General features: G+C 45.3%; 1 protein-coding gene across 2 annotated transcripts in view; it reads right to left on the bottom strand.

Annotated features, from left to right (window-relative positions):
- The window catches only part of LOC139557749 (voltage-dependent L-type calcium channel subunit beta-4-like), a 46,254-nt gene that overhangs the window by 9,693 nt on the left and 10,711 nt on the right, over window positions 1-25,850 (bottom strand). For both annotated transcript variants that reach the window (XM_071372901.1, XM_071372902.1), the window contains exons 2-7: window positions 6,688-6,807; window positions 4,754-4,876; window positions 4,350-4,471; window positions 4,049-4,098; window positions 3,606-3,625; window positions 2,778-2,858 (exon numbers count right to left, since the gene is read on the bottom strand). In XM_071372901.1, coding sequence (XP_071229002.1) covers window positions 2,778-2,858; window positions 3,606-3,625; window positions 4,049-4,098; window positions 4,350-4,471; window positions 4,754-4,876; window positions 6,688-6,807 — 516 coding nt within the window. The remainder of the gene's footprint in view (window positions 1-2,777; window positions 2,859-3,605; window positions 3,626-4,048; window positions 4,099-4,349; window positions 4,472-4,753; window positions 4,877-6,687; window positions 6,808-25,850) is intronic.

Below are 25,850 nucleotides of genomic sequence, written 5' to 3'. Positions count from 1 at the left end.
GTAGATATGGGAGTTTATCAAAATTGGATTTGTTTTCGAATTCTTTGTGGATCTGTGTGATCTGAGGGAAATATGTGTCTCTAATATGGTCATACATTGGGCAGGAGGTTAGGAAGTGCAGCTCAGTTTCCACCTCATTTTGTGGGCAGTGAGCACATAGCCTGTCTTCTCTTGAGAGCCATGTCTGCCTACGGCGGCCTTTCTCAATAGCAAGGCTATGCTCACTGAGTCTGTACATAGTCAAAGCTTTCCTTAAGTTTGGGTCAGTCACAGTGGTCAGGTATTCTGCCACTGTGTACTCTCTGTTTAGGGCCAAATAGCATTCTAGTTTGCTCTGTTTGTTTGTTAATTCTTTCCAATGTGTCAAGTAATTATCTTTTTGTTTTCTCATGATTTGGTTGGGTCTAATTGTGCTGTTGTCCTGGGGCTCTGTGGGGTGTGTTTGTGAACAGAGCCCCAGGACCAGCTTGCTTAGGGGACTCTTCTCCAGGTTCATCTCTCTGTAGGTGATTGCTTTGTTATGGAAGGTTTGGGAATCGCTTCCTTTTAGGTGGTTGTAGAATTTAACGGCTCTTTTCTGGATTTTGATAATTAGTGGGTATCGGCCTAATTCTGCTCTGCATGCATTATTTGGTGTTCTACGTTGTACACGGAGGATATTTTTGCAGAATTCTGCATGCAGAGTCTCAATTTGGTGTTTGTCCCATTTTGTGAAATCTTGGTTGGTGAGCGGACCCCAGACCTCACAACCATAAAGGGCAATGGGCTCTATGACTGATTCAAGTATTTTTAGCCAGATCCTAATTGGTATGTTGAAATTTATGTTCCTTTTGATGGCATAGAATGCCCTTCTTGCCTTGTCTCTCAGATCGTTCACAGCTTTGTGGAAGTTACCTGTGGTGCTGAGGTTTAGGCCGAGGTATGTATAGTTTTTTGTGTGCTCTAGGGCAACGGTGTCTAGATGGAATTTGTGGTCCTGGCGACTGGACCTTTTTTGGAACACCATTATTTTGGTCTTACTGAGATTTACTGTCAGGGCCCAGGTCTGACAGAATCTGTGCAGAAGATCTAGGTGCTGCTGTAGGCCCTCCTTGGTTGGTGACAGAAGCACCAGATCATCAGCAAACAGTAGACATTTGACTTCGGATTCTAGTAGGGTGAGGCCAGGTGCTGCAGACTGTTCTAATGCCCTCGCCAATTCGTTGATATATATGTTGAAGAGGGTGGGGCTTAAGCTGCATCCCTGTCTCACCCCACGACCCTGTGTGAAGAAATGTGTGTGTTTTTTGCCAATTTTAACCGCACACTTGTTGTTTGTGTACATGGATTTTATAATGTCGTATGTTTTTCCCCCAACACCACTTTCCATCAATCTCTGTCTCTCTGTCTCTCTCTTTCTCTCTCTCTCTCTCTCTCTCTCTCTCTCTCTCTCTCTCTCTCTCTCTCTCTCTCTCTCTCTCTCTCTCTCTCTCTCTCTCTCTCTCTCTCTCTCTCTCTCTCTCTCCCTGTCTCCCCCGCTCCCTGTCACCCTGCCCCCCCCTCTCTCTAGCTTCTCCTGTCAGATGTTAGTCTGACAGGCTGTGGAGCTTAGAGAGAGATGTTAGTCTGACAGGCTGTGGAGCTTAGAGAGAGATGTTAGTCTGACAGGCTGTGGAGCTTAGAGAGAGATGTTAGTCTGACAGGCTGTGGAGCTTAGAGAGAGATGTTAGTCTGACAGGCTGTGGAGCTTAGAGAGAGATGTTAGTCTGACAGTCTGTGGAGCTTAGAGAGAGATGTTAGTCTGACAGGCTGTGGAGCTTAGAGAGAGATGTTAGTCTGACAGGCTGTGGAGCTTAGAGAGAGATGTTAGTCTGACAGGCTGTGGAGCTTAGAGAGAGATGTTAGTCTGACAGGCTGTGGAGCTTAGAGAGAGATGTTAGTCTGACAGTCTGTGGAGCTTAGAGAGAGATGTTAGTCTGACAGGCTGTGGAGCTTAGAGAGAGATGTTAGTCTGAATGGCTGTGGCAGTGGAGCTTAGAAAGAGATGGAAAATGAATGTCTTGTGAAATAGGGGATACAGCCAAGCACTCCTCCTGCTTCTGCTGTCTCTGGGAGAGAGTGAGAGTCAGAGAGAGGCTGATGTATGCCTCTGGAGCATCCACAAAACACATTTCACCAGAGAAATGCATAAATATTTCATAGACACACAAAACAAACTGCTTGTCTCTCAGTCTGCATCCACACAGGAGAGAGAGAGAGAGAGAAAATGTTGAAGCATGGAGAGATTTGATAAAATTATAAGCCTTATTGTTGTGCAGATTTGTTTGTTGGGCTAAGAAGCTCAATACAATCACATTGATGACAGTATCATCTTATATCCCATTCCTGACATAACCTACACATCATCTACTCTATATATTGTGCATGTACATCAGGCTGGGATTGTGAGTGGGCAGTACATTATCTTACTGTATCATAATGTAGTGTCATTTTGGCTTCCGAGTGGCGCGGTGGTCTAAGGCACTGCATCTCAGTGCTTGAGGTGTCACTACAGACACCCTGGTTCGAATCCAGGCTGTATCACAACTGGCCGTGATTGGGAGTCCCATAGGGCGGCGCACAATTGGCCCAGTGTCGTCCGGGTTTGGCCAGTGTAGGCCGTCATTGTAAATAAGAATTTGTTCTTAACTGACTTGCCTAGTTACATTTAATTTAATAAAACATCTATGGGCTTGGCCCAAGCTTAATGGGTCAAGGAAGGTGTGGTGCGTGTGTGTGCGCATCGACTAGCCTCTCACCTCATAGCCTTTCAGAGAGGGCCCCACCAACACCACCGGCCTCATGGAAGGAACAACATCATACGGTGGGAGATGCTCTGTCTGCAGGGGAGACACACACTGGGCTTGAAACGGGCCAACACACACTGAACTTGGAACGGGCCAACACACACTGGACTTGGAATGGGCCAACACACACTGGACTTGGAACGGGCCAACACACACTGGACTTGGAAAGGGCCAACACACACTGGACTAGGAAAGGGCCAACACACACTGGACTTGGAATGGGCCAACACACACTGGACTTGGAATGGGCCAACACACACTGGACTTGGAATGGGCCAACACACACTGGACTTGGAACGGGCCAACACACACTGGACTTGGAACGGGCCAACACACACTGGACTTGGAACGGGCCAACACACACTGGACTTGAAACGGGCCAACACACACTGGACTTGGAATGAGCCAACACACACTGGGCTTGGAATGGGCCAACACACACTGGACTTGGAATGGGCCAACACACACTGGACTTGGAAAGGGCCAACACACACTGGATTAGGAAAGGGCCAACACACACTGGACTTGGAATGGGCCAACACACACTTTGGAGCATAACTAGAACCTTGAGTTTTACTAGGTTTTTAGTAAGGCCCTGGTCAGATCATGTAGTTAGGGATAACTCTGGGCCCTAAGCGTAACCCTCCAGTCATTGAGATTAGAATCTACCAGTGTCATCAAATAAGAGCAAAACAGTTCGAAGTAGAGAGTATTTTATGACACAGCTATTCTTAATTCTAGCTCTGATACATAGTAGAATAATCTGCATTACAAACATACCTGCTTTTGCTTCTGTTTGGCTTGTAAAAACAAGAGAAAACACATTTAGCATGAAAGCTAATATGGAAGTCTATGGAGAGCAGATGGTGTAGTGTCTGAAGACAGGATATCCTGTCGCAACCTTCCAGACCCTTTTGTATTCATCCAGTACAATGCAACAACACTGTCAGAGTTGGAATCAGATTTTCAGCATCCTTCCTGAATTGACTCAATGGAAATGGAGTTGACCTCAACTCTGAATGCTGTGCATTTGGTTGATTGCTCTGAGTTTTAGGCTGGGTGTCTGTAAAGCACTTTGTGACAACTGCTGATGTAAAAAGAGCTCTACAAAATAAATGCGATTGATTGATTATGGATAAACATGCTTTGCTACATAATGAAAAGCGATTGATTCTGGTATGAGGGAGAAGGAGGAGGTCAGTCACCCAACAGCAGTCACTCACCTGCACTAGGTGGTGTGGATCTCCAGCCCGACGATGAGTTCGCCGCTTTCCTGTAGAACAACAACATGGTGCCGATGAGCAAGACGAGGATTCAAGGACTATACAAGTCCCTTACCTCTCCTTGAATCATCACCTTGAATCCTCCCCTTGCATCCTTATGATACTCAAGGAATCGTTTACATGTCCTTGTTGAAGTTTTGAGGAGGCAGGGAGAGGATTGTAGAAGACGACACAAGGAATAGAGGAAAGACTACTGAGAAAGAGACTCTGGATGTAGCAGGGAGAGACGATGAACCCTGACCTCTGGGCCTGTTTCTGTTCCTGTTTGATCCGCATGGCCTCCAGTTTCACCGGGCTGGGGATGAAAGTTATGTCTGCCCCTTCCTTCACCAGCCGACCAATCCACCAGTCATTGCTGTATTTCTGCAAAGAGACAAAAATGGATTCCAGTCAAGTCAAAATGAAACTGTTGTCACTGCTGTTTCAACAATATGGCAGCAGTGGTTAATGTGGCAAATTCTTAGTAACCGCCGTGATAGAGATGCCTGTGGTTGTCATGGCCATACATATTGTGAATGTGTAAGGACTGGGTTACAATAGCTACTGTTTAAGATAACTGTAACAACTAAAGAAATGTCATTCTAGTGGTGATGGTGATGACGTGATAGTGATCGTTGATAATGACGCCTACTGAACTCCTCTCACCTCTTTTATGTGTAGAAAGTCTTTGGTTTCAAAGTTGATAGCAGCACCTTGGACAGGACAGTCCGCATCTAGAGCACCACAGTAACTCACGTTGGTCTTCACTGCAAATGCTACGGGTTTTAACTGGGGAGGACAGGGAGATACATAAAACAGTGTTTACGAAAGGACGCAGTGACCTGACAATATCCCATCCTATGGGGGTTTCTCCTTGGCTCTCTGGACCTGACTAAACACTGCTTTATTTTTATATTCAACCTTTATTTTACCAGGTAAATTGCCTGAGAACACGTTCACATTTACAGATGTTGGATCTTAATTTGATCACTCTTTTGTTGCTGAGAATTGTCCGGCGCAAACTTGTAATGTATTCAAGGTTTTAAAAGGCTTCAAAAGTGAGTAATTTAAAATGTAAAATGTCCAACACTCATTATAATCCACATAATAATTCACAGTTCCTGTTGCTGCAGGATTATTTTCCTGCTGTAGCAAACTGGCTCAAATTAAGATCCTACATCTGTTCGACCTGAGGAATAGTTGCAGGGGAGAAAAGAGGTTGAAGAAGTGTTGCTCACCTTGGCTCTCTCCATCTACAGTTTGGCCTGATTAAACTCCTGTATACCTAAACTACTGACTAAAGTTGAACTCTTACCATGGCTCTCTCCATCTACAGTTTGGCCTGATTAAACTCCTGTATACCTAAACTACTGACTAAAGTTGAACTCTTACCTTGGCTCTCTCCATCTGCAGTTTGGCCTGATTAAACTCCTGTATACCTAAACTACTGACTCTTACCTTGGCTCTCTCCAGCTGCAGTTTGGCCTGATTAAACTCCTGTATACCTAAACTACTGACTAAAGTTGAACTCTTACCATGGCTCTCTCCATCTGCAGTTTGGCCTGATTAAACTCCTGTATAACTAAACTACTGACTAAAGTTGAACTCTTACCATGGCTCTCTCCATCTGCAGTTTGGCCTGATTAAACTCCTGTATACCTAAACTACTGACTCTTACCTTGGCTCTCTCCATCTGCAGTTGGGTCTGGCGCTTGGCTTCAAGCTAATTAACTAACTAAACTCCTGACTCTACTAACCCTGGCTCTCTAGGCCTGACTATCGGGTGAAGGAGAGGTTGCCTTCTTTGGCTCTCTCTCTCAGCTGCAGTAGTGTCTGACACTCGACTTCAAACCAGACTTATTCCTAACTAAGGGCTAGATGAAATCCATAGTGCTGATGATCAGCACTGTAGTGCGATTTAAACGTAAACGTAAAATCCAGATTGAGCTGAGATACTGTATGTAGCGTGTACTGTGAATGCAGGCTCCGCGAACACGGGAGCGTTGGCTCTCTCCAACTGACTAGGGGTTAGAAGCCAGGTTACCTACCTTGGCTCTCTCCAACTGACTAGGGGTTAGAAGCCAGGTTACCTACCTTGGCTCTCTCCAACTGACTAGGGGTTAGAAGCCAGGTTACCTACCTTGGCTCTCTCCAGCTGACTAGGGGTTAGAAGCCAGGTTACCTACCTTGGCTCTCTCCAACTGACTAGGGGTTAGAAGCCAGGTTGCCTACCTTGGCTCTCTCCAGCTGACTAGGGGTTAGAAGCCAGGTTACCTACCTTGGCTCTCTCCAGCTGACTAGGGGTTAGAAGCCAGGTTACCTACCTTGGCTCTCTCCAACTGACTAGGGGTTAGAAGCCAGGTTACCTACCTTGGCTCTCTCCAGCTGACTAGGGGTTAGAAGCCAGGTTACCTACCTTGGCTCTCTCCAGCTGACTAGGGGTTAGAAGCCAGGTTACCTACCTTGGCTCTCTCCAGCTGACTAGGGGTTAGAAGCCAGGTTACCTACCTTGGCTCTCTCCAGCTGACTAGGGGTTAGAAGCCAGGTTACCTACCTTGGCTCTCTCCAACTGACTAGGGGTTAGAAGCCAGGTTACCTACCTTGGCTCTCTCCAGCTGCAGTTGGGCCTGGCGCTCGGCTTCAAGCCGAGACGCCTCTGGGTCGTCCTCCAGGGACACGTCGGAATCTGAGGGTCTACTAGTGTAGGAATCAGCTGAACCCTAGAGAGAGGGAGAGAGAGAGAGAGAGAGAGAGAGAGAGAGAGAGAGAGAGAGAGAGAGAGAGAGAGAGAGAGAGAGAGAGAGAGAGAGAGAGAGAGAGAGAGAGAGAGAGAGAGAGAGAGAGAGAGAGAGAGAGAGAGAGAGAGAGAGAGAGAGAGAGAGAGAGAGAGAGAGAGAGAGAGAGAGAGAGAGAGAGAGAGAGAGAGAGAGAACAGAAGGTTTACAAAGAAATTCTGCTAAGACTCCATGTTTTCAAATTATCAACCAAGATGATATCAGTCACTTGCTACTTGATCTAAAAACACCTACTAAGGCCAAATCCAAGCTCTCAAAGTAGCCCATTGCGTCACTGAGTTGATAACCTGTCTGGCCTTGCCCTGGCCCCATGTGACCTGTCTGGCCTTGCCCTGGCCCCATGTGACCTGTCTGGCCTTGCCCTGGACCCATGTGACCTGTCTGGCCTTGCCCTGGACCCATGTGACCTGTCTGGCCTTGCCCTGGACCCATGTGACCTGTCTGGCCTTGCCCTGGACCCATGTGACCTGTCTGGCCTTTTACTTTCTTCTCCAACACTTTGTTTTTGCATTATTTAAACCAAATTGAACATGTTTCATTATTTATTTGAGACTAAATTGATTTTATTGATGTATTATATTAAGTTAAAATAAGTGTTCATTCAGTATTGTTGTAATTGTCATTATTACAAATATATATATAAAAATCGGGCCGATTAATCGGTATCGGCTTTTTTTGGTACTCCAATAATCGGTATCGGTATCAGCGTTGAAAAATCCTGATCGGTCGACCTCTAGTGCATAGATGATATGATAGTGCATAGATGATGTGATGGTGCATAAATGGTGTGATGGTGCATAGATGGTGTGATGGTGCATAGATGGTGTGATGGTGCATAGATGGTGTGATGGTGCATAGATGGTGTGTCCGTTGTTCCGTTTTCTTGTGTGTTTATTGGTGTGTTTTCTATTGGTTGGTGTAATAATGTTTCCCTATGGGGGATTAATAAAGTACTATCTTATCTCAGCCATAACTTTGGAGACATGAACAGGATAACCAGGGTAGGTATCAAGTTAAGCCATTCAAATACCTCACCACCTTCTGAAAGAAACCTGGGAAGAGCATCACGTCTATAGTAGAAGACATTGATTCCCTCATCGTATTGGCTCACTGTCAGCTAAACCTGTCATGGGTAAAAATAGAGCGGCCCCTCGGCCCCTCCTCAGTCAGTCTGAAACCCAACGTGCTGTACACTCACCGTCACCATCCTTCAATCCCCCATCTCTTCTCATTCCCAGCTGACCCACACACACACGAGAGGAAGACTGACTCCCCCCTGCCAGACTGATACACACCCACACGAGAGGAAGACTGACTCCCCCCATGCCAGACTGATACACACCCACACACCACTGCCAGACTGATACACACCCACACACCACTGCCAGACTGATACAGACCCACACACCACTGCCAGACTGATACACACCCACACACCACTGCCAGACTGATACACACCCACACACCACTGCCAGACTGATACAGACCCACACACCACTGCCAGACTGATACACACCCACACACCACTGCCAGACTGATACACACCCACACACCACTGCCAGACTGATACACACCCACACACCACTGCCAGACTGATACACACCCACACACCACTGCCAGACTGATACACACCCACACACCACTGCCAGACTGATACACACCCACACACCACTGCCAGACTGATACACACCCACACACCACTGCCAAATATAGCTCAATAACAACGGCACAGTAGCAGGCAGTAGCCTTTCTCCACCCTTCCCTCCCTTTCTCCTCTCCCAAAACATTTTGTCAGTCTCCCCCCCTCCCCCCCCCGCCCATCCTAAACACACCAGGCTGGAACCAGCGATCCAGAGCACAGCTTTTTTCACCCCCACTCCCCTTCTTTCCCCTCTCCCTCCGTGCCCCGCCCCCCCCCCCCCTCATCCTAAACACACCAGGCTGGAACCAGCGATCCAGAGACCAGTGTGGATATCATTTAAATATCAAAGCAAGCCACAGGGGCTTAGATCTAAAGATACTTCTGCAACAGGAAGAAACAAAGCTGAATTAACAAGAAAGTTCAGTTTGGTTAATAGTGCTGCGGATGGGAACAATACAAAATAGACTGAGTTTTAACATATCATCTAGAATTGTATGTTAATGCTTTATAACTGGTAATAAGCAACTATGAGACTTTATAATGCCTTATACTAATGATTAGTAGTGTTGTGGATGGGAGTGACTAATACACTAAATGGTTGTGTTTTAAACATGCCTTTCTGCTTGCAGTAATGCCCTCCGTCTATACGCCATCCTGTAGGCTTAGTTCATTAATTATTGATATCCATAGAGCCGAAGCGCCTCTAGACTTTTGGGGGCCCCCCCTCCACCTTGCGGGCAAAACATTTTAGTGCCCCCCCCGTTCCCTGCCCATGGCAGTGGATAATTTATTTAGCAGTGTTTCAGAATTTCCAACAATTCTACACATTATGGAATGTTCATATGATATCTGAGTGAGAGTGACAAAAAAAATATATGGAAAAGTCTAAACGGGATCCTTGGGACGTTCCAACTCTGATGTCATCCCATTGAAGTTGAAATGTAAAACGGTTAAGGTTAGGGTAAGGGTAAGGATAGGGGTTAAGGTTAAGGTTAGGGTAGGGACATCCCAAAGACCCCGGATATCACTAACTCAAAATCAATGAGGGCCCCCTGGAGGTGAGGGCTCCTGGGTACATGCCCTTCGTACCCGGTCAGTAATTTGGTGACGATTACTACATGGCTTTGATAGCTGGCTAGACTACTTTACCTAATAATCTAAAACATGTCAGCTGACACGGGATAATTGAGTGATTGTCAGTGACTCACATAACAAGTGGACAACTGATGATGGCTGATGCAGTACCAAATATAGAAATTGCACCTGGTGTATCCCACTTTTCTAACTTTCAACAGTAATTTGGGACCCCGACTGAGTTCCTTAAGAAAAGGTTCTGCACAGAAGAGACATGGACATGTATGCAGAAAAACACAGTAACCAAAACGCATGATGTCACATACTGTAGAAGCGATTCTTATAAGAGACCTTTATCCACTAACCATATCCACTCTGGTGCAAAAGAAGCACACTGAAAACTAGATAGAGATACGGCTCTTGCAGAAAAGAAGAAGGTAATTAATATAATGCTAGAGACCAACACTACTTCTACATAATCAATCATGTTTAATCAATGTAGCAGTTTTAAATCAAATATCCTGTTATTCAAAAACATAAATAATCATGGCTCATATCGTGTTTATGTGCTATCTGAGGGGCCCGACCTTGGTGTCTTAGAATATTCAGATTTTCACTTCTCCGCTCTGTGAATCTTAGCAGTACAAAACCTGTGGTTCGCTTTGCAGAGAACTTTTTATTGTCAAACACTCAAACTCTAGTTGAATGAGATCATTTTCCGATTTGAACAATTATCCAAAGCTTGGGCCACTGTGTTGTTCAGAAGACTACTGTAGGCTACCTTCAGTGCAGACACAAGTCACAAAACGTTTAATTCCTTTTCTTCCCCTCAGAGGAAACATGAGCCTTTAACAACAATCACTGCAACATTCACCGTATCTAATACCGGAGCTTTTAAAGATCACCTAAAAGACCTAGCCGCCAACCACAAAACACATCTATACAGTCATATAATACTGGGAGAGACACAGGATCCTAGAAGGGGATGACATTCAGAGAGATAGTTATATGCATATGATTGCCATAGCCTGAGGGCCATCCCATGACCGTTCATTCCCTGAAGTATTTACATGGTATATAACTGACAGTAATACATAGTGGAACCATCATCATAGTATTTACATTGTATATAACTGACAGTAATACATAGTGGAACCATCATCATAATATTCACATTGTATATAACTTACTAGTAATACATAGTGGAACCATCATCATAGTATTTACATTGTATATAACTTACTAGTAATACATAGTGGAACCATCATCATAGTATTTACATTGTATATAACTTACTAGTAATACATAGTGGAACCATCATCATAGTATTTACATTGTATATAACTTACTAGTAATACATAGTGGAACCATCATCATAGTATTTACATTGTATATAAGTGACAGTAATACATAGTGGAACCATCATCATGTTGTTGTTTATTTATGAGACATTCTTTATTTATTTTTCATCTTATTTGTATTTAATTAAATGTATCGACCGAAGATTCCACAATACAACAGCAGTAGTGTTGTACCTGTATACATGATTATATGTACTATTATTATTACTACTGGAATGAACTGGATTTCATTATCCTCAGTGCATTGTACTGTATTTACTGAAATGGTAGCAGTAGAGATATTAGAGATAGTAATGCTACTAGTGGTAATGGTAGTAGTAGAGATATTAGAGGTAGAAATGCTACTAGTGGTAATGGTAGTAGTAGAGATATTAGAGGTAGAAATGCTACTAGTGGTAATGGTAGTAGTAGAGATATTAGAGATGCTACTAGTGGTAATGGTAGTAGTAGAGATATTAGAGACAGTAATTCTACTAGTGGTAATGGTAGTAGTAGAGATAATAGAGACAGTAATTCTGCTAGTGGTAATGGTAGCAGTAGAGATATTAGAGATAGTAATTCTACTAGTGGTAATGGTAGTAGTAGAGATATTAGAGGTAGAAATGCTACTAGTGGTAATGGTAGTAGTAGAGATATTAGAGATAGTAATGCTACTAGTGGTAATGGTAGTAGTAGAGATATTAGAGGTAGAAATGCTACTAGTGGTAATGGTAGTAGTAGAGATATTAGAGGTAGAAATGCTACTAGTGGTAATGGTAGTAGTAGAGATATTAGAGACAGTAATGATACTAGTGGTAATGGTAGTAGTAGAGATATTAGAGATAGTAATGCTATTAGTGGTAATGGTAGTAGTAGAGATATTAGAGACAGTAATTCTACTAGTGGTAATGGTAGTAGTAGAGATATTAGAGGTAGAAATGCTACTAGTGGTAATGGTAGTAGTAGAGATATTAGAGATAGTAATGCTACTAGTGGTAATGGTAGTAGTAGAGATATTAGAGATAGTAATGCTACTAGTGGTAATGGTAGTAGTAGAGATATTAGAAGTAAAAATTATACTAGTGGTAATGGTAGTAGTAAATGGTAGTAGTAGAGATATTAGAGATAGTAATGCTACTAGTGGTAATGGTAGTAGTAGAGATATTAGAAGTAAAAATTATACTAGTGGTAATGGTAGTAGTAAATGGTAGTAGTAGAGATATTAGAGATAGTAATGCTACTAGTGGTAATGGTAGTAGTAGAGATATTAGAGATAGTAATGCTACTAGTGGTAATGGTAGTAGTAGAGATATTAGAAGTAAAAATTATACTAGTGGTAATGGTAGTAGTAAATGGTAGTAGTAGAGATATTAGAGGTAGAAATGCTATTAGTTAATTTTCCATGTTTTGCCTTTTTATTATTTATTCAATTTTTCTACTATTGACTGTTACCATTTTATTGTTGTTATTTATATTATTTATTAATTATTTTATTAATATTTACTATAATTTTATATAATTATTCTTCATTGTTTTATTTGATTGCTTTGCCAATATTGACGCAATGTTTTTCATATCAATAAAGCAGCTTGAATTTGAGAGAGAGAGAGAGAGAGAGACAGAGAGAGAGAGAGACAGAGAGACAGAGAGACAGAGAGACAGAGAGACCTTGTGTACAGGTAGAACTCTCTTGGGTTCCATGTAGACTAACTAACAGTGGTAATGGTAGTAGTAGAGATATTAGAGGTAAAAATTATACTAGTGGTAATGGTAGTAGTAAATGGTAGTAGTAGAGATATTAGAGGTAGAAATGCTATTAGTTAATTTTCCATGTTTTGCCTTTTTATTATTTATTCAATTTTTCTACTATTGACTGTTACCATTTTATTGTTGTTATTTATATTATTTATTAATTATTTTATTAATATTTACTATAATTTTATATAATTATTCTTCATTGTTTTATTTGATTGCTTTGCCAATATTGACGCAATGTTTTTCATATCAATAAAGCAGCTTGAATTTGAGAGAGAGAGAGAGAGAGAGACAGAGAGAGAGAGAGACAGAGAGAGAGAGAGAGAGAGAGAGAGAGAGAGAGAGAGAGAGAGAGAGAGAGAGAGAGAGAGAGAGAGAGAGAGAGAGAGAGAGAGACAGAGAGACAGAGAGAGAGAGAGAGACCTTGTGTACAGGTAGAACTCTCTTGGGTTCCATGTAGACTAACTAACACCCTCACAGAATAAAGCCTCTTCTCTTTCACACAGCAACAACTCTCTTGGCCAAAGAAAATAAACACGAGGTAGTGACATGCAGTAGCAGTAACATAGTCTGTCCAGCAGGTAGAGCTGTACACATTGCAGTGAGTCAGTGAGACAGCCTCTCTTAGTAACAGCGTGTTATAACACCACTTTCCCCAGATAACAGTTCAGAAAGACTCATGGCCTATTTCCATTCAGCCGCTCACATTCTGTTTTCTGAAACCACATTTTTGTTCGATTGAGAACACGTTTTAGTTTGAAAATGAATTGGTCAGAAAAGCTATACATGATAAACAAAATTAATATCTCTCACGACATGCCATAGCACTCTCCAAGCTCATCATTAAACTCGAGGCCCTGGGACTGAACCCCGCCCTGTGCAACTGCGTCCTGGACTTCCTGACCGCCCCCCCCCCCAGGTGGTGAAGGTGGTAAACAACACCTCTGCTTCGCTGATCCTCAACACTGGGGCCCCACAAGGGTGTGTTGCGTGCTCAGCCCCCTCCTGTCTCGCTGTTCACCCATGACTGCGTGGCCACGCACGCCTCCAACTTAATCATCAAGTTTGCAGATGACACATCAGTAGTAGGCTTGATTACCAACAATGACGAGACAGCCTACAGGGAGGAGGTGAGGGTCCTGGGAGTGTGGTGCCAGGAAAATAACCTCTCACTCAACGTCAACAAAACAAAGGCGATGATTGTGGACTTCAGGAAACAGCAGAGGGAGCAAGGTGGAAAGCTTCAAGTTCCTCGGCGTACACATCACTGACAAACTGAAATGGTCCACCCACACAGACAGTGTGGCGAAGAAGGCGCAACAGCGCCTCTTCAACCTCAGGAGGCTGAATATATTTGGCTTGTCACCTAAAACCTTCACAAACATTTACAGGTGCACAATCGAGAGCATCCTGTCGGGCTGTATCACCGCTTGGTACGGCAACTGCTCCGCCCGCAACCGCAGGGCTCTCCAGAAGGTGGTGCGGTCTGCCCAACGCACCACTGGGGGAAAACTACCTGCCCTCCAGGACACCTACAGCACCCGATGTCACAGGAAGGCCAAAAAGTTAATCAAGGACAACAACCACCCGAGCCACTGCCTGTTCACCCCGCTATCATCCAGAAGGCGAGGTCAGTACAGGTGCATCAAAGCTGGGACCGAGAGACTGAAAAACAGCTTCTATCTCAAGGCCATCAGACTGTTAAATAGCCATCACTAGCACATAGAGGCTGCTTCCCATATACATAGACTTGAAATCACTGGCCACTTTAGTCACTTTAATAATGTCTACATATCTTGCATTACTCATCTTATATCTATATACTGTCTCCTACTGTATCTTTTTCTATGCCACTCTGACATTCTTGTCCGTATATTTTTGTAGTCTTAATTCCATTCCTTTACTAGATTTGTGTGTATTGGGTATATGTTGTGTAATAGTTAGATATTACTTGTTAGATATTACTACAATGTCGGAGCTAGAAGCGCAAGCATTTCTCTACACCCACAATAGCATCTGCTAATCACGCGTATGTGACCAATAACATGTGATTTGATTTGTTGTACTATTCTATATCTATTAACTGAATTGAAACCATTTCATAATTTCCAAACTCAGTATTAACCACAAGTATCTGAAACAAGATAGCAACATGCAAAGTACAAAGTGGAGCAACAAAGTCCAGGGAGGTAAGATGAAAAGACAAAACGTTCCTGTATGTCCAAGGGGGGAGGGGGGACAAAAGGAGGGAGGAAGAGAGGGAGGGGGGATGCTGACGAAGTGAGTGAACAAGAATAGACTTTCTGCTGAGGTAGGTAGAGCGCGTTGAAAACATGAGGAAGGGTTGAGCACAAATGAGAGGAGAGAAGGCGAGGTACCAGAGGAGGGGAGAGGGAGGAGAAGAGCATTGGAGCATTAGATTAGAAGAAAGGTACCAGATTGGGGAGACAGAGAGCAGATGGAAAGACACACAGGTGGACTGACGCTGAGACAGACACACAGACTGAGTCACGTACAAAGGCAGAGAGAGAGAAGGAGACAGAGAGCAACACAATACCTTATTACCAATTAGTTCTGTAGCGCTCGAGTCGGACATGCTTCTACTGCTGCCTGCTCTCTCTTCCCCTCCATCTCACACATGCAGCCCCCCCCTCCTGCTTGTAACTGTGTTTAGAACCCCTCCCTTTACATTACTCATATTCCCATTGTTTACAACACATCCTCCTCTATATAATAACACTCTATGATCTCTATATGATAACTCAATGTGATAACTATATGATAACTGTCTATGTGATAACGCACTATGTCATAACTCTCTATGTGATAACTGTCCATGTGATAGCACTCTCTGTGATAACTCTCTATGTGATAACGCTCTGTGTGATAACTCTCTATATGATAGCTCTCTATATGATAACACTCTAAATGATAACAGTCTATGTGATACCTCTCTATATGATAACTCTCTATGTAATAACTGTCTATATAATAACTATACTGTATATGTGTTAACTGTCTATGTGATACCTCTCTATATGATAACTCTCTATGTAATAACTGTCTATATAATAACTATATATGTGTTAACTGTCTATGTGATAACTCTCTATGTGATAATTGTCTATGTGATAACTGTCTATGTGATAACTCTTTATATGATAACTGTCACGACTTCCGCCGAAGTCGGCTCCTCTCCTTGTTCGTTCCGCGATCGACGTCACCGGCTTTCTAGCCATCACCGCTCCATTTTTCATATATCCATTTGTCTTGTCTTGTTTCCATACACACCTGGTTTTCATTTCCCCAATCAATCTACTTGTATTTAACCCTCTGTTTCCCATCATGTTTTGTGTGTAATTGTTTCATGTTATGTGGTGTTGGTTTACGCGCTTTACTTTTATGTTCCGTTTTTTGAGAGCGTTTGATTTATGTCGTGCTCTCGTGTTTGGAACTATAATAAAAGTGTGCCTGTTCATTACACTCTGCTCTCCTGCACCTGACTTCGCCTCCAATACACCATCCTGACAATAACTCTTTATATGATAACTCTTTATATGATAACTCTATATATGATAACTCTGTACATATGATAACACTCTATATAATAACTGTCTATACGATAACTCTCTATATGTTAACGCTCTATGTGTTAACTCTCTATGTGTAACTGTCTATATGATAATGCTCTATGTGATAACTTTCTATGTAATAACTGTCTCTATGATAACTCTCTATGTGATAACTATCTATGTGATAACTCTAAACAACGCCAGTAGCAGAGAGTGGTTGGTATTCATGGGGGAACAAATAGTGGCTTAGCCTAACATTGCATCTTATTCCTCATGAAGTGCATACCTTCCATACTGTACTGTAGTGCACTAAATGTAGTGCCCTATATAGGAAATAAGGGGCATTATCTATGGAATAGGGAATCGTTTCAGATTGGCCAACTGCATTCATTAGGCACAGAACCTCCATAACTAAACAAAGAGGGCTAGGTGTTATGTAGCAAAATAACAGTTATATAGTAATGACCAATAGAGATATGAAGACTATAGTCCATAACAGCCATGATACATTTGCTTTATAGCTCTGCTAATTGGTTGTGTGGTTCACCATCCTTCATCGGCAAAGTGCTGAATTTACAATTCTACTACGGCGACAGCCTGGTCCTACCTCTATAGCTTCCAGCATCCTCTCTCTTACAGAGACAGAGACACATACACAGACACAGACACAGACAGAGACAGAAAGCAGGGCAGGTTTCTGTCTGGCTGCCCAGTCCTGCACCATTCTCCTGACAGAGAGGTGATGCATGGAGCTATAGAGATGCAGGGGAGGAGTCAGCATCATGGAGCTATAGAGATGCAGGGGAGGAGTCAGCATCATGGAGCTATAGAGATGCAGGGGAGGAGTCAGCATCATGGCGCTATAGAGATGCAGGGGAGGAGTCAGCATCATGGAGCTATAGAGATGCAGGGGAGGAGTCAGCATCATGGAGCTATAGAGATGCAGGGGGGTGAGTCAGGATCATGGAGCTATAGAGATGCAGGGGGTGAGTCAGCATCATGGAGCTATAGAGATGCAGGGGAGGAGTCAGCATCATGGAGCTATAGAGATGCAGGGGAGGAGTCAGCATCATGGAGCTATAGAGGTGCAGGGGAGGAGTCAGCATCATGGAGCTATAGAGATGCAGGGGAGGAGTCAGCATCATGGAGCTATAGAGATACAGGGGAGGAGTCAGCATCATGGAGCTATAGAGATGCAGGGGGTGAGTCAGCATCATGGAGCTATAGAGATGCAGGGGATGAGTCAGCATCATGGAGCTATAGAGATGCAGGGGAGGAGTCAGCATCATGGAGCTATAGAGATGCAGGGGGTGAGTCTGCATCATGGAGCTATAGAGATGCAGGGGGTGAGTCAGCATCATGGAGCTATAGAGATGCAGGGGTAGAGTCAGCATCATCCTATAGTGAGAGATGTACATTTACATTACATTTTAGTTATTTAGCAGACGCTCTTATCCAGAGTGATTTACAGGAGTGGGTGAAACATTTTTGTCAGTTATCAGTTGCAGCCTTCATCCGCCATTCCAGATGGCACTCCTGTATCCGCATGGTCAGCCATTGAGGACTTGTGGCTTTGTAACTGGAGTTGTCCATCTGCTGGACTGGCTGCCCGCCAGGGTTTGAGAGCCCAGTCTAACCTACATTTTCTCGTAACCCTGGGTGGGGGCCCAGCCGAGCCCGGGACTTGCATGGGGCAGGGGCGTTACTCCCTGAGGTAGCACGCAAGACAGAGTAACGCAAGGCTGAGCAGAGCAAGGCAGAGCAGAGCAATGCAGAGCAACACAAGTCAGAGCAAAGCAGAGCAAGGCTGAGCAACACAAGGCAGAGCAGAGCAGAGCAAGGCAGAGCAGAGCAAGGCCTAGCAACGCAAGACAGAGCAGAGCAAGACAGAGCAAGGCTGAGCAACACAAGGCAGAGCAAAGCAAGGCAGAGCAGAGCAATGCAGAGCAACGCAAGGCAGAGTAGAGCAAGGCAGAGCAACGCAAGGCAGAGCAGAGCAAGGCAGAGCAACGTGAGGCAGAGCAGAGCAAGGCAGAGGAGAGCAAGGCCGAGGAGAGCAAGGCAGAGCAACGCAAGGCAGAGTAGAGCAAGGCAGAGCAGAGCAAGGCAGAGCAACGAAAGGCAGAGCAGAGCAAGGCAGAGCAGAGCAAGGCAGAGTAGAGCAAGGCATAGCAACGAAAGGCAGAGCAGAGCAAGGCAGAGGAGAGCAAGGCAGAGCAACGCAAGGCAGAGCAGAGCAAGGCAGAGCAAAGTGAAGCAAACCCACTACCACTACATGTACACATGTACACACCCACAAATGCACACAAGCATGCGGACGCACGAGCGCTAACACACACACAGACAAACACACCAGCTCTATTGTTCCTGGCCTTGACCAAGTTCTATTAGAGGTTAAAGCTCAGCCTGTAAGCTATCCCACTAAGGCTGCCCCAGGCACTGAGGACCCTACTTTAGATGGGCCATTAACCTGCTAGTATTCACTCTGCCCACTCTCCCTCTCATTCAACTCTGGCTGCTTAAGAATAAAGTGCACTCAGCCCATCAACCACTTTCAGCTGAAATGTCTCAGAGCTATATTTTTATGTATGTGTTGCCTTTTTTATTTAATTAAAGGCATTGCATTCAAACACACACACACACACACACACACACACACACACACACACACACACACACACACACACACACACACACACACACACACACACACACACACACACACACACACACACACACACACACACACACACACACATATATATATTAGTAAAGAACAGCAAGCTCCTTCAAAAGCCTTGGTCTTAGAACAGAGAAGATGGGATGACTATTTGCATCATTAGTGTTGTGCTGGAAGAGCTACTGAAGCGCAGATGAGTTCTAACGCACCCAGAGGGAGGGGAATGAGAGAGAGGAAGAAAAAGAACGAATGAGGGGAAAAACTGAGTGAAAAGGGAGGGAGAGAGGTGGCAGGGAGAGTGGTGGGATGGAGAGAGAGAGAAGGGGAGAGAGAGAGAAAGATGGGGAGAAAGAGAAACAGAGAGAGAAAAAGGAGGGAGAGAGGTAGCAGGGAGAGTGGCGGGATGGAGAGAAATAGAGAGAGAGAGAGAGAGAGAGAAGGGGAGAGAGAGAGAAACAGAGAGAGAGAGAAACAGAGAGAGAAAAAGGAGGGAGAGAGGTAGCAGGGAGAGTGGCGGGATGGAGAGAAATAGAGAGAGAGAGAGAGAGAGAGAAGGGGAGAGAGAGAGAAACAGAGAGAGAAAAAGGATGGAGGGAGGAAGCAGGGAGAGTGGTGGGATGGAGAGAGAGATAGAAGGGGAGAGAGAGAGTGAAAGAGAGAGAGAGAGAAGGGAAGAGAGAGGTAGAGAAGGGGAGAGAGAGACAGAGAGAGAGAAATAAAAAGGAGAGAAGGAGGTAGCAGGGAGAGTGGTGGGATGGAGTGAAAGAGAGAAAGTGGGGGAGAGAGAGAAAAAAAGAGAGAGTTTCAGTAGATCTCAGCAGCCGAAGAACTGGAGATTGAAAACGGCATATTTTTTGCTGTGAGTTGGTTTTTCTAAATATAGCCTCCCTCTATTCTCCTCCCTCTTCTCCCTGGTACCGCGCATCTCTGAACACCCGTGACAATCCTTGGAAGCTGGGTGGATAGGAGGGTAGGTGGGGGTGGAGGGATTCTAGAAGGATGGCTGGGACTGAGGGTTGTCAAAGTTCAGGCCTGGGTGTGATTTGACCTGTTCCTCCACTCCAGTCCACAACCCTGGCCTGGGTGTGATTTGACCTGTTCCTCCACTCCAGTCCACAACCCTGGCCTGGGTGTGATTTGACCTGTTCCTCCACTCCAGTCCACAACCCTGGCCTGGGTGTGATTTGACCTGTTCCTCCACTCCAGTCCACAACTCTGGCCTGGGTGTGATTTGACCTGTTCCTCCACTCCAGTCCACAACCCTGGCCTGGGTGTGATTTGACCTGTTCCTCCACTCCAGTCCACAACTCTGGCCTGGGTGTGATTTGACCTGTTCCTCCACTCCAGTCCACAACCCTGGCCTGGGTGTGATTTGACCTGTTCCTCCACTCCAGTCCACAACCCTGGCCTGGGTGTGATTTGAACTGTTCCTCCACTCCAGTCCACAACCCTGGCCTGGGTGTGATTTGACCTGTTCCTCCACTCCAGTCCACAACCCTGGCCTGGGTGTGATTTGACCTGTTCCTCCACTCCAGTCCACAACCCTGGCCTGGGTGTGATTTGACCTGTTCCTCCACTCCAGTCCACAACCCTGGCCTGGGTGTGATTTGAACTGTTCCTCCACTCCAGTCCACAACCCTGGCCTGGGTGTGATTTGACCTGTTCCTCCACTCCAGTCCACCATCCTGGCCTGGGTGTGATTTGACCTGTTCCTCCACTCCAGTCCACAACCCTGGCCTGGGTGTGATTTGACCTGTTCCTCCACTCCAGTCCACAACCCTGGCCTGGGTGTGATTTGACCTGTTCCTCCACTCCAGTCCACAACCCTGGCCTGGGTGTGATTTGACCTGTTCCTCCACTCCAGTCCACAACCCTGGCCTGGGTGTGATTTGACCTGTTCCTCCACTCCAGTCCACAACCCTGGCCTGGGTGTGATTTGACCTGTTCCTCCACTCCAGTCCACAACCCTGGCCTGGGTGTGATTTGACCTGTTCCTCCACTCCAGTCCACAACCCTGGCCTGGGTGTGAAGCCAAGCTATCCTGTGCTGGCCTGGTTACACATCCACCATAGTTGCTAGCAGGAGAGCAACTTTGGTTTCAGAAGTGAAGGGGGGGGCATAATTATTATTATTATAAAAAAATGTATCCGGTCGGATAAACACTCCAAACAGCCTACCCGACGACTCGGAGGCGTCCGCATGGTCCTAAAGCACACAGTTGCCTCGGTTTGTATCACATTCCAATGATAAAACTGTGGTGGTGGGGGGGGGGGGGGGGGGGAATGCAATTTCAGAATGGGGCATGTCCCCCTCGTCCCCAGTGAAAGTTGCGCCCCTGGTTGCTTGAACCTTCCTGGACAAAAAGAAAGTACCCGAGCCAGTAGAGGAATCAGTCCCTCTGTACAAGACCAGAGGTAATCCTGTCACCCAGGTACCCAGAGGGACTTGTAGGTCTTTGACACACCCAGCAGAGCACCGGAACATGTGGTCATGTGATCTGGGATAGCATTACAGACAGAGGATGTTCAACTCGACTGTCTTAACCTGCAGAGCTAAAGCCCTAGGCATCATCTCAGGGAGCTAACGCAAGTCTTCAGGTCTCAGGCAAGGAAACGCTGAATCACAAGCATGATTCACTGAACCCCCTCCGTTAGAGCAGCAGTACTTGTCACCCAGCTACCCAATGTGACGGGTTGCTTTACAGAGAGACAACAGGGATTGTAACATACTCTGTTTCATGGAAACATGGCTCACTCGGGATTTGCTGTCGGAGTCGGTACAGCCACCGAGATTCTTTGTGTGGCGCACCGACAGAAATAAACATCTCTCCGGGAAGGGTGGTGGTGTATGTTTCATGATTAACGACTCATGGTGTAATTGTAACAACATACAAGAACTCATGTCCTTTTGTTCACCTGACCTAGAATTCCTCACAATCAAATGCCGACCTTATTATCTCCAAACAGAATTCTCCTCGGTTATTGTCACAGCCGTGTATATCCCCCCTTAAGCCGATACCACAATAGCCCTCAAGGAACTTCACTGGACTTTATGGAAAGTGGAAACCATATATCCTGAGGCTGCATTTATTGTATCTGGGGATTTTAACAAAGCAAATTTGAGAACAAGGCTACCTAAATTCTATCAGCATATTGATTGTAGCACTCGCACTGGCAAAACACTGGATCACTGCTACTCTAACTTCCGCGATGCATACAAGGCCCTTCCCCGCCCTCCCTTTGGCAAATCTGACCACGACTCCATTTTGCTCCTCCCTTCCTATAGGCAGAAATTCAAACAGGATGTACCCTGATGAGGACCATTCAACGCTGGTCTGACCAATCGGAATCCACGCTTCAAGATTGTCTTGATCACGCGGACTGAGGCATGTTCCGGGTAGCCTCAGAGTATAAAATGTATTTATACGCTGATTCTGTGAGTGAGTTTATAAGGAAGTGCATAGGAGATGTTGTACCCACTGTGACTATTAAAACCTACCCAAACCAGAAACCGTGGATAGATGGCGGCATTCGCACAAAACTGAAAGCACGGAACCACCCCATTTAACCATGGAAAGGTGACTGGGTATATAGCCAAATACAAACAGTGTAGTTATTCTCTCAGCAAGGCAATCAAACAAGCGAAATGTCAGTATAGAGACAAAGTGGAGTCGAAATTCAACGGCTCAGACACGAGACATATGTGGCAGGGTCTACAGACAATCATGGAGTACAAAAAAAGAACCAGCCACGTCACGGACCTAGACAACCTGCTTCCAGACAAACTAAACACCTTCTTTGCCCGCTTTGAGGATAATACAGTGCCACTGACACGGCCCGCTACCAAGGACTGTGGGCTCTCCTTCTCCGTGGCCGATGTGAGTAAGACATTTAAACGTGTTAACCCTCGCAAGGCTGCCAGCCCAGACGGCTTCCCTAGCCGCGTCTTCAGAGCATGCGCAGACCAGCTGGCTAGTGTGTTTATGGACATATTCAATCTCTCCCTATCCCAGTCTGCTGTCCCCACATGCTTCAAGATGGCCAGCATTGTTCCTGTTCCCAAGAAGGCAAAGGTAACTGAACTAAATGACTATCGCCCCTCACTTCTGTCATCAAGTGCTTTAAGGAACTAGTCAAGGATCATATCACCTCCACCTTACCTGTTACCCAAGACCTACTTCAATTTGCTTACCACCCCAATAGGTCCACAGACAATGCAATCGCCATCACACTGCACACTGCCCTATACCATCTGGACAAGAGAAATACCTATGTAAGAATGCTGTTCATTGACTACAGCTCAGCATTCAACACCATAGTACCCTCCAAGCTCATCATTAAGCTTGAGGCCCTGGGTCTCAACTCCACCCTGTGCAATTGGGTCCTGGACTTCCTGACGGGCCTCTCCCAGATGGTGAAGGTAGGAAACAAAATCTCCACTTCGCTGATCCTCAACACTGGGGCCCCACAAGGGTGCGTGCTCAGCCCCCTCCTGTACTCCCTTTTCACCCATGACTCCGTGGCCATGCACGCCTCCAACTCAATCATCAAGTTTTCAGACGACACAACAGCAGTGGGCTTGATTACCAAGAACGACGAGACAGCCTATAGGGAGGAGGTGAGGGCACTCGGAGTGTGGTATCAGGAAAACAACCTCTCACTCAACGTCAACAAAACAAAAGAGATGATCGTGGACTTCAGAAAACAGCAGAGGGAGCACACCCCTATCCACATTGATGGGACAGCATTGGAGAAGGTGGAAAGTTTTAAGTTCCTCGGCGTACACATCACGGACAAACTAAAATGGTCCACCCACACAGACAGTGTGGTGAAGAAGGCGCAACAGCGCCTCTTCAACCTCAGGAGGCTGAAGAAATGTGGCTTGTCACCTAAAACCCCAACAAACTTTTACAGATGCACAATTGAGAGCATCCTGTCGGGCTGCATCACCGCCTGGTACGGCAACTGCACCGCCCATAAACGCAGGGCACAACGCATCACCGGGGGCAAACTACTTGCCCTCCAGGACACCTACAGCACCCGATGTCACAGGAAGGCCAAAATCATCAAGAACAGCAACCACCCGAGCCACTGCCTGTTCACCCCGCTACCATCCAGAAGGCGAGGTCAGTACAGGTGCATTAAAGCTGGGACGGAGATACTGAAAAACAGCCTCTGTCTGTAGCATATTCCTCTGTCTATGTAGCATATTCCTCTGTCCATGTAGCGTATTCCTCTGTCCATGTAGCGTATTCCTCTGTCTATGTAGCATATTCCTCTGTCTATGTAGCGTATTCCTCTGTCCATGTAGCATATTCCTCTGTCTATGTAGCATATTCCTCTGTCCATGTAGCATATTCCTCTGTCCATGTAGCGTATTCCTCTGTCCATGTAGCGTATTCCTCTGTCTATGTAGCCTTCAATTCTAAATAAATCACAGACAGTGTCACTAGCAAAGCACCCCCACACCATCACACCTCCTCCTCCATGCTTCCGTTCACCTACTCTGCGTCTCACAAAGACAGGGTGGTTGGAACCAAAAATCTCAAATTTGGACTCATCAGACCAAAGAACAGATCGGTCTAATGTCCATTGCTCATGTTTCTTGGCCCAACCAAGTTTCGTCTTATTATTGGTGTCCTTTAGTAGTGGTTTCTTTGCAGTATTTCGACCACAAGGGCCTGATTCACGCAGTCTCCTCTGAACAGTTGATGTTGAGATGTGTCTGTTACTTGAACTCTGTGAAGCATTTTATTGGGTCTGCAATCTGAGGTGCAATTAACTCTAATTAACTTATCCTCTGCATCAGAGGTAACGCTGGGTCTTCCTTTCCTGTGGCCTCATGAGAGCCAGTTTCATCACAGCGCTTGATGGTTTTTGCGACTGCACTTGAAGAAACTTTCAAAGTTCTTGACATTTTCCGGATTGACTGACCTTTATGTCTTAAAGTAATGATGGACTCTCAATTTCTCTTTGCTTATTTGAGCGGTTCTTGCCATAATATGGACTTGGTCTTTTACCAAATAGGGCTATCTTCTGTAAACCACCCCTACCTTGTCACAACACAACTGATTGGCTCAAACGCAAAAGAAATTCCACAAATTAACTTTTAAACAAGGCACACCTGTTAATTGAAATGCATTCCGGGTGACTACCTCATGAAGCTGGTTGAGAGATTGCCAAGAGTGTGCAAAGCTGTCATCAAGACCAACTGTGGCTACTTTGAAGAATCTCAAACATAAAATATATTTTCATTTGTTTAACACCTTTTTGGTTACTACATGATTCCATATGTGTTATTTCATAGTTTTGATGTCTTCACTATTATTCTACAATGTAAAAACTAGTCACAGACTGGTCCTGTATATTGTTCCCCTCTAAAAAATCTTTCAAATCGTATCCTTTATCTAAGTCAGATGTTATATTATTATGGATAAGGTTTATACTGAATGCATGGCACTCAGCTACAATAGCCTATGTCACACTCAACAATGAGTGTAGTTGGCATGACGATTCTAGCCCTGGGAAACATGTCAGTGGATGGAGGTTCCAGCCCCGGAGAAGCTGTCAGTGGATGGGGGTTCCAGCCCCGGAGAACCTGTCAGTGGATGGAGGTTCCAGCCCTGGAGAACCTGTCAGTGGATGGAGGTTCTAACCCTGGAGAACCTGCCAGTGGATGGAGGTTCTAACCCTGGAGAACCTGTCAGTGGATGGAGGTTCTAGTAATGGAGAAACTGTCAGTGGATGGAGGTTCCAGCCCCGGAGAACCTGTCAGTGGATGGAGGTTCCAGCCCTGGAGAACCTGTCAGTGGATGGAGGTTCTAACCCTGGAGAACCTGTCAGTGGATGGAGGTTCCAGCTCTGGAGAACCTGTCAGTGGATGGAGGTTCCAGCCCTGGAGAACCT

This window comes from Salvelinus alpinus, chromosome 28, assembly GCF_045679555.1.
Source record: "Salvelinus alpinus chromosome 28, SLU_Salpinus.1, whole genome shotgun sequence".
Lineage (NCBI taxonomy): Eukaryota > Metazoa > Chordata > Actinopteri > Salmoniformes > Salmonidae > Salvelinus > Salvelinus alpinus.
The sequence above is the reverse complement of the archived record's forward strand: the minus strand, read 5'-3'. Positions and strand labels throughout refer to the sequence as shown.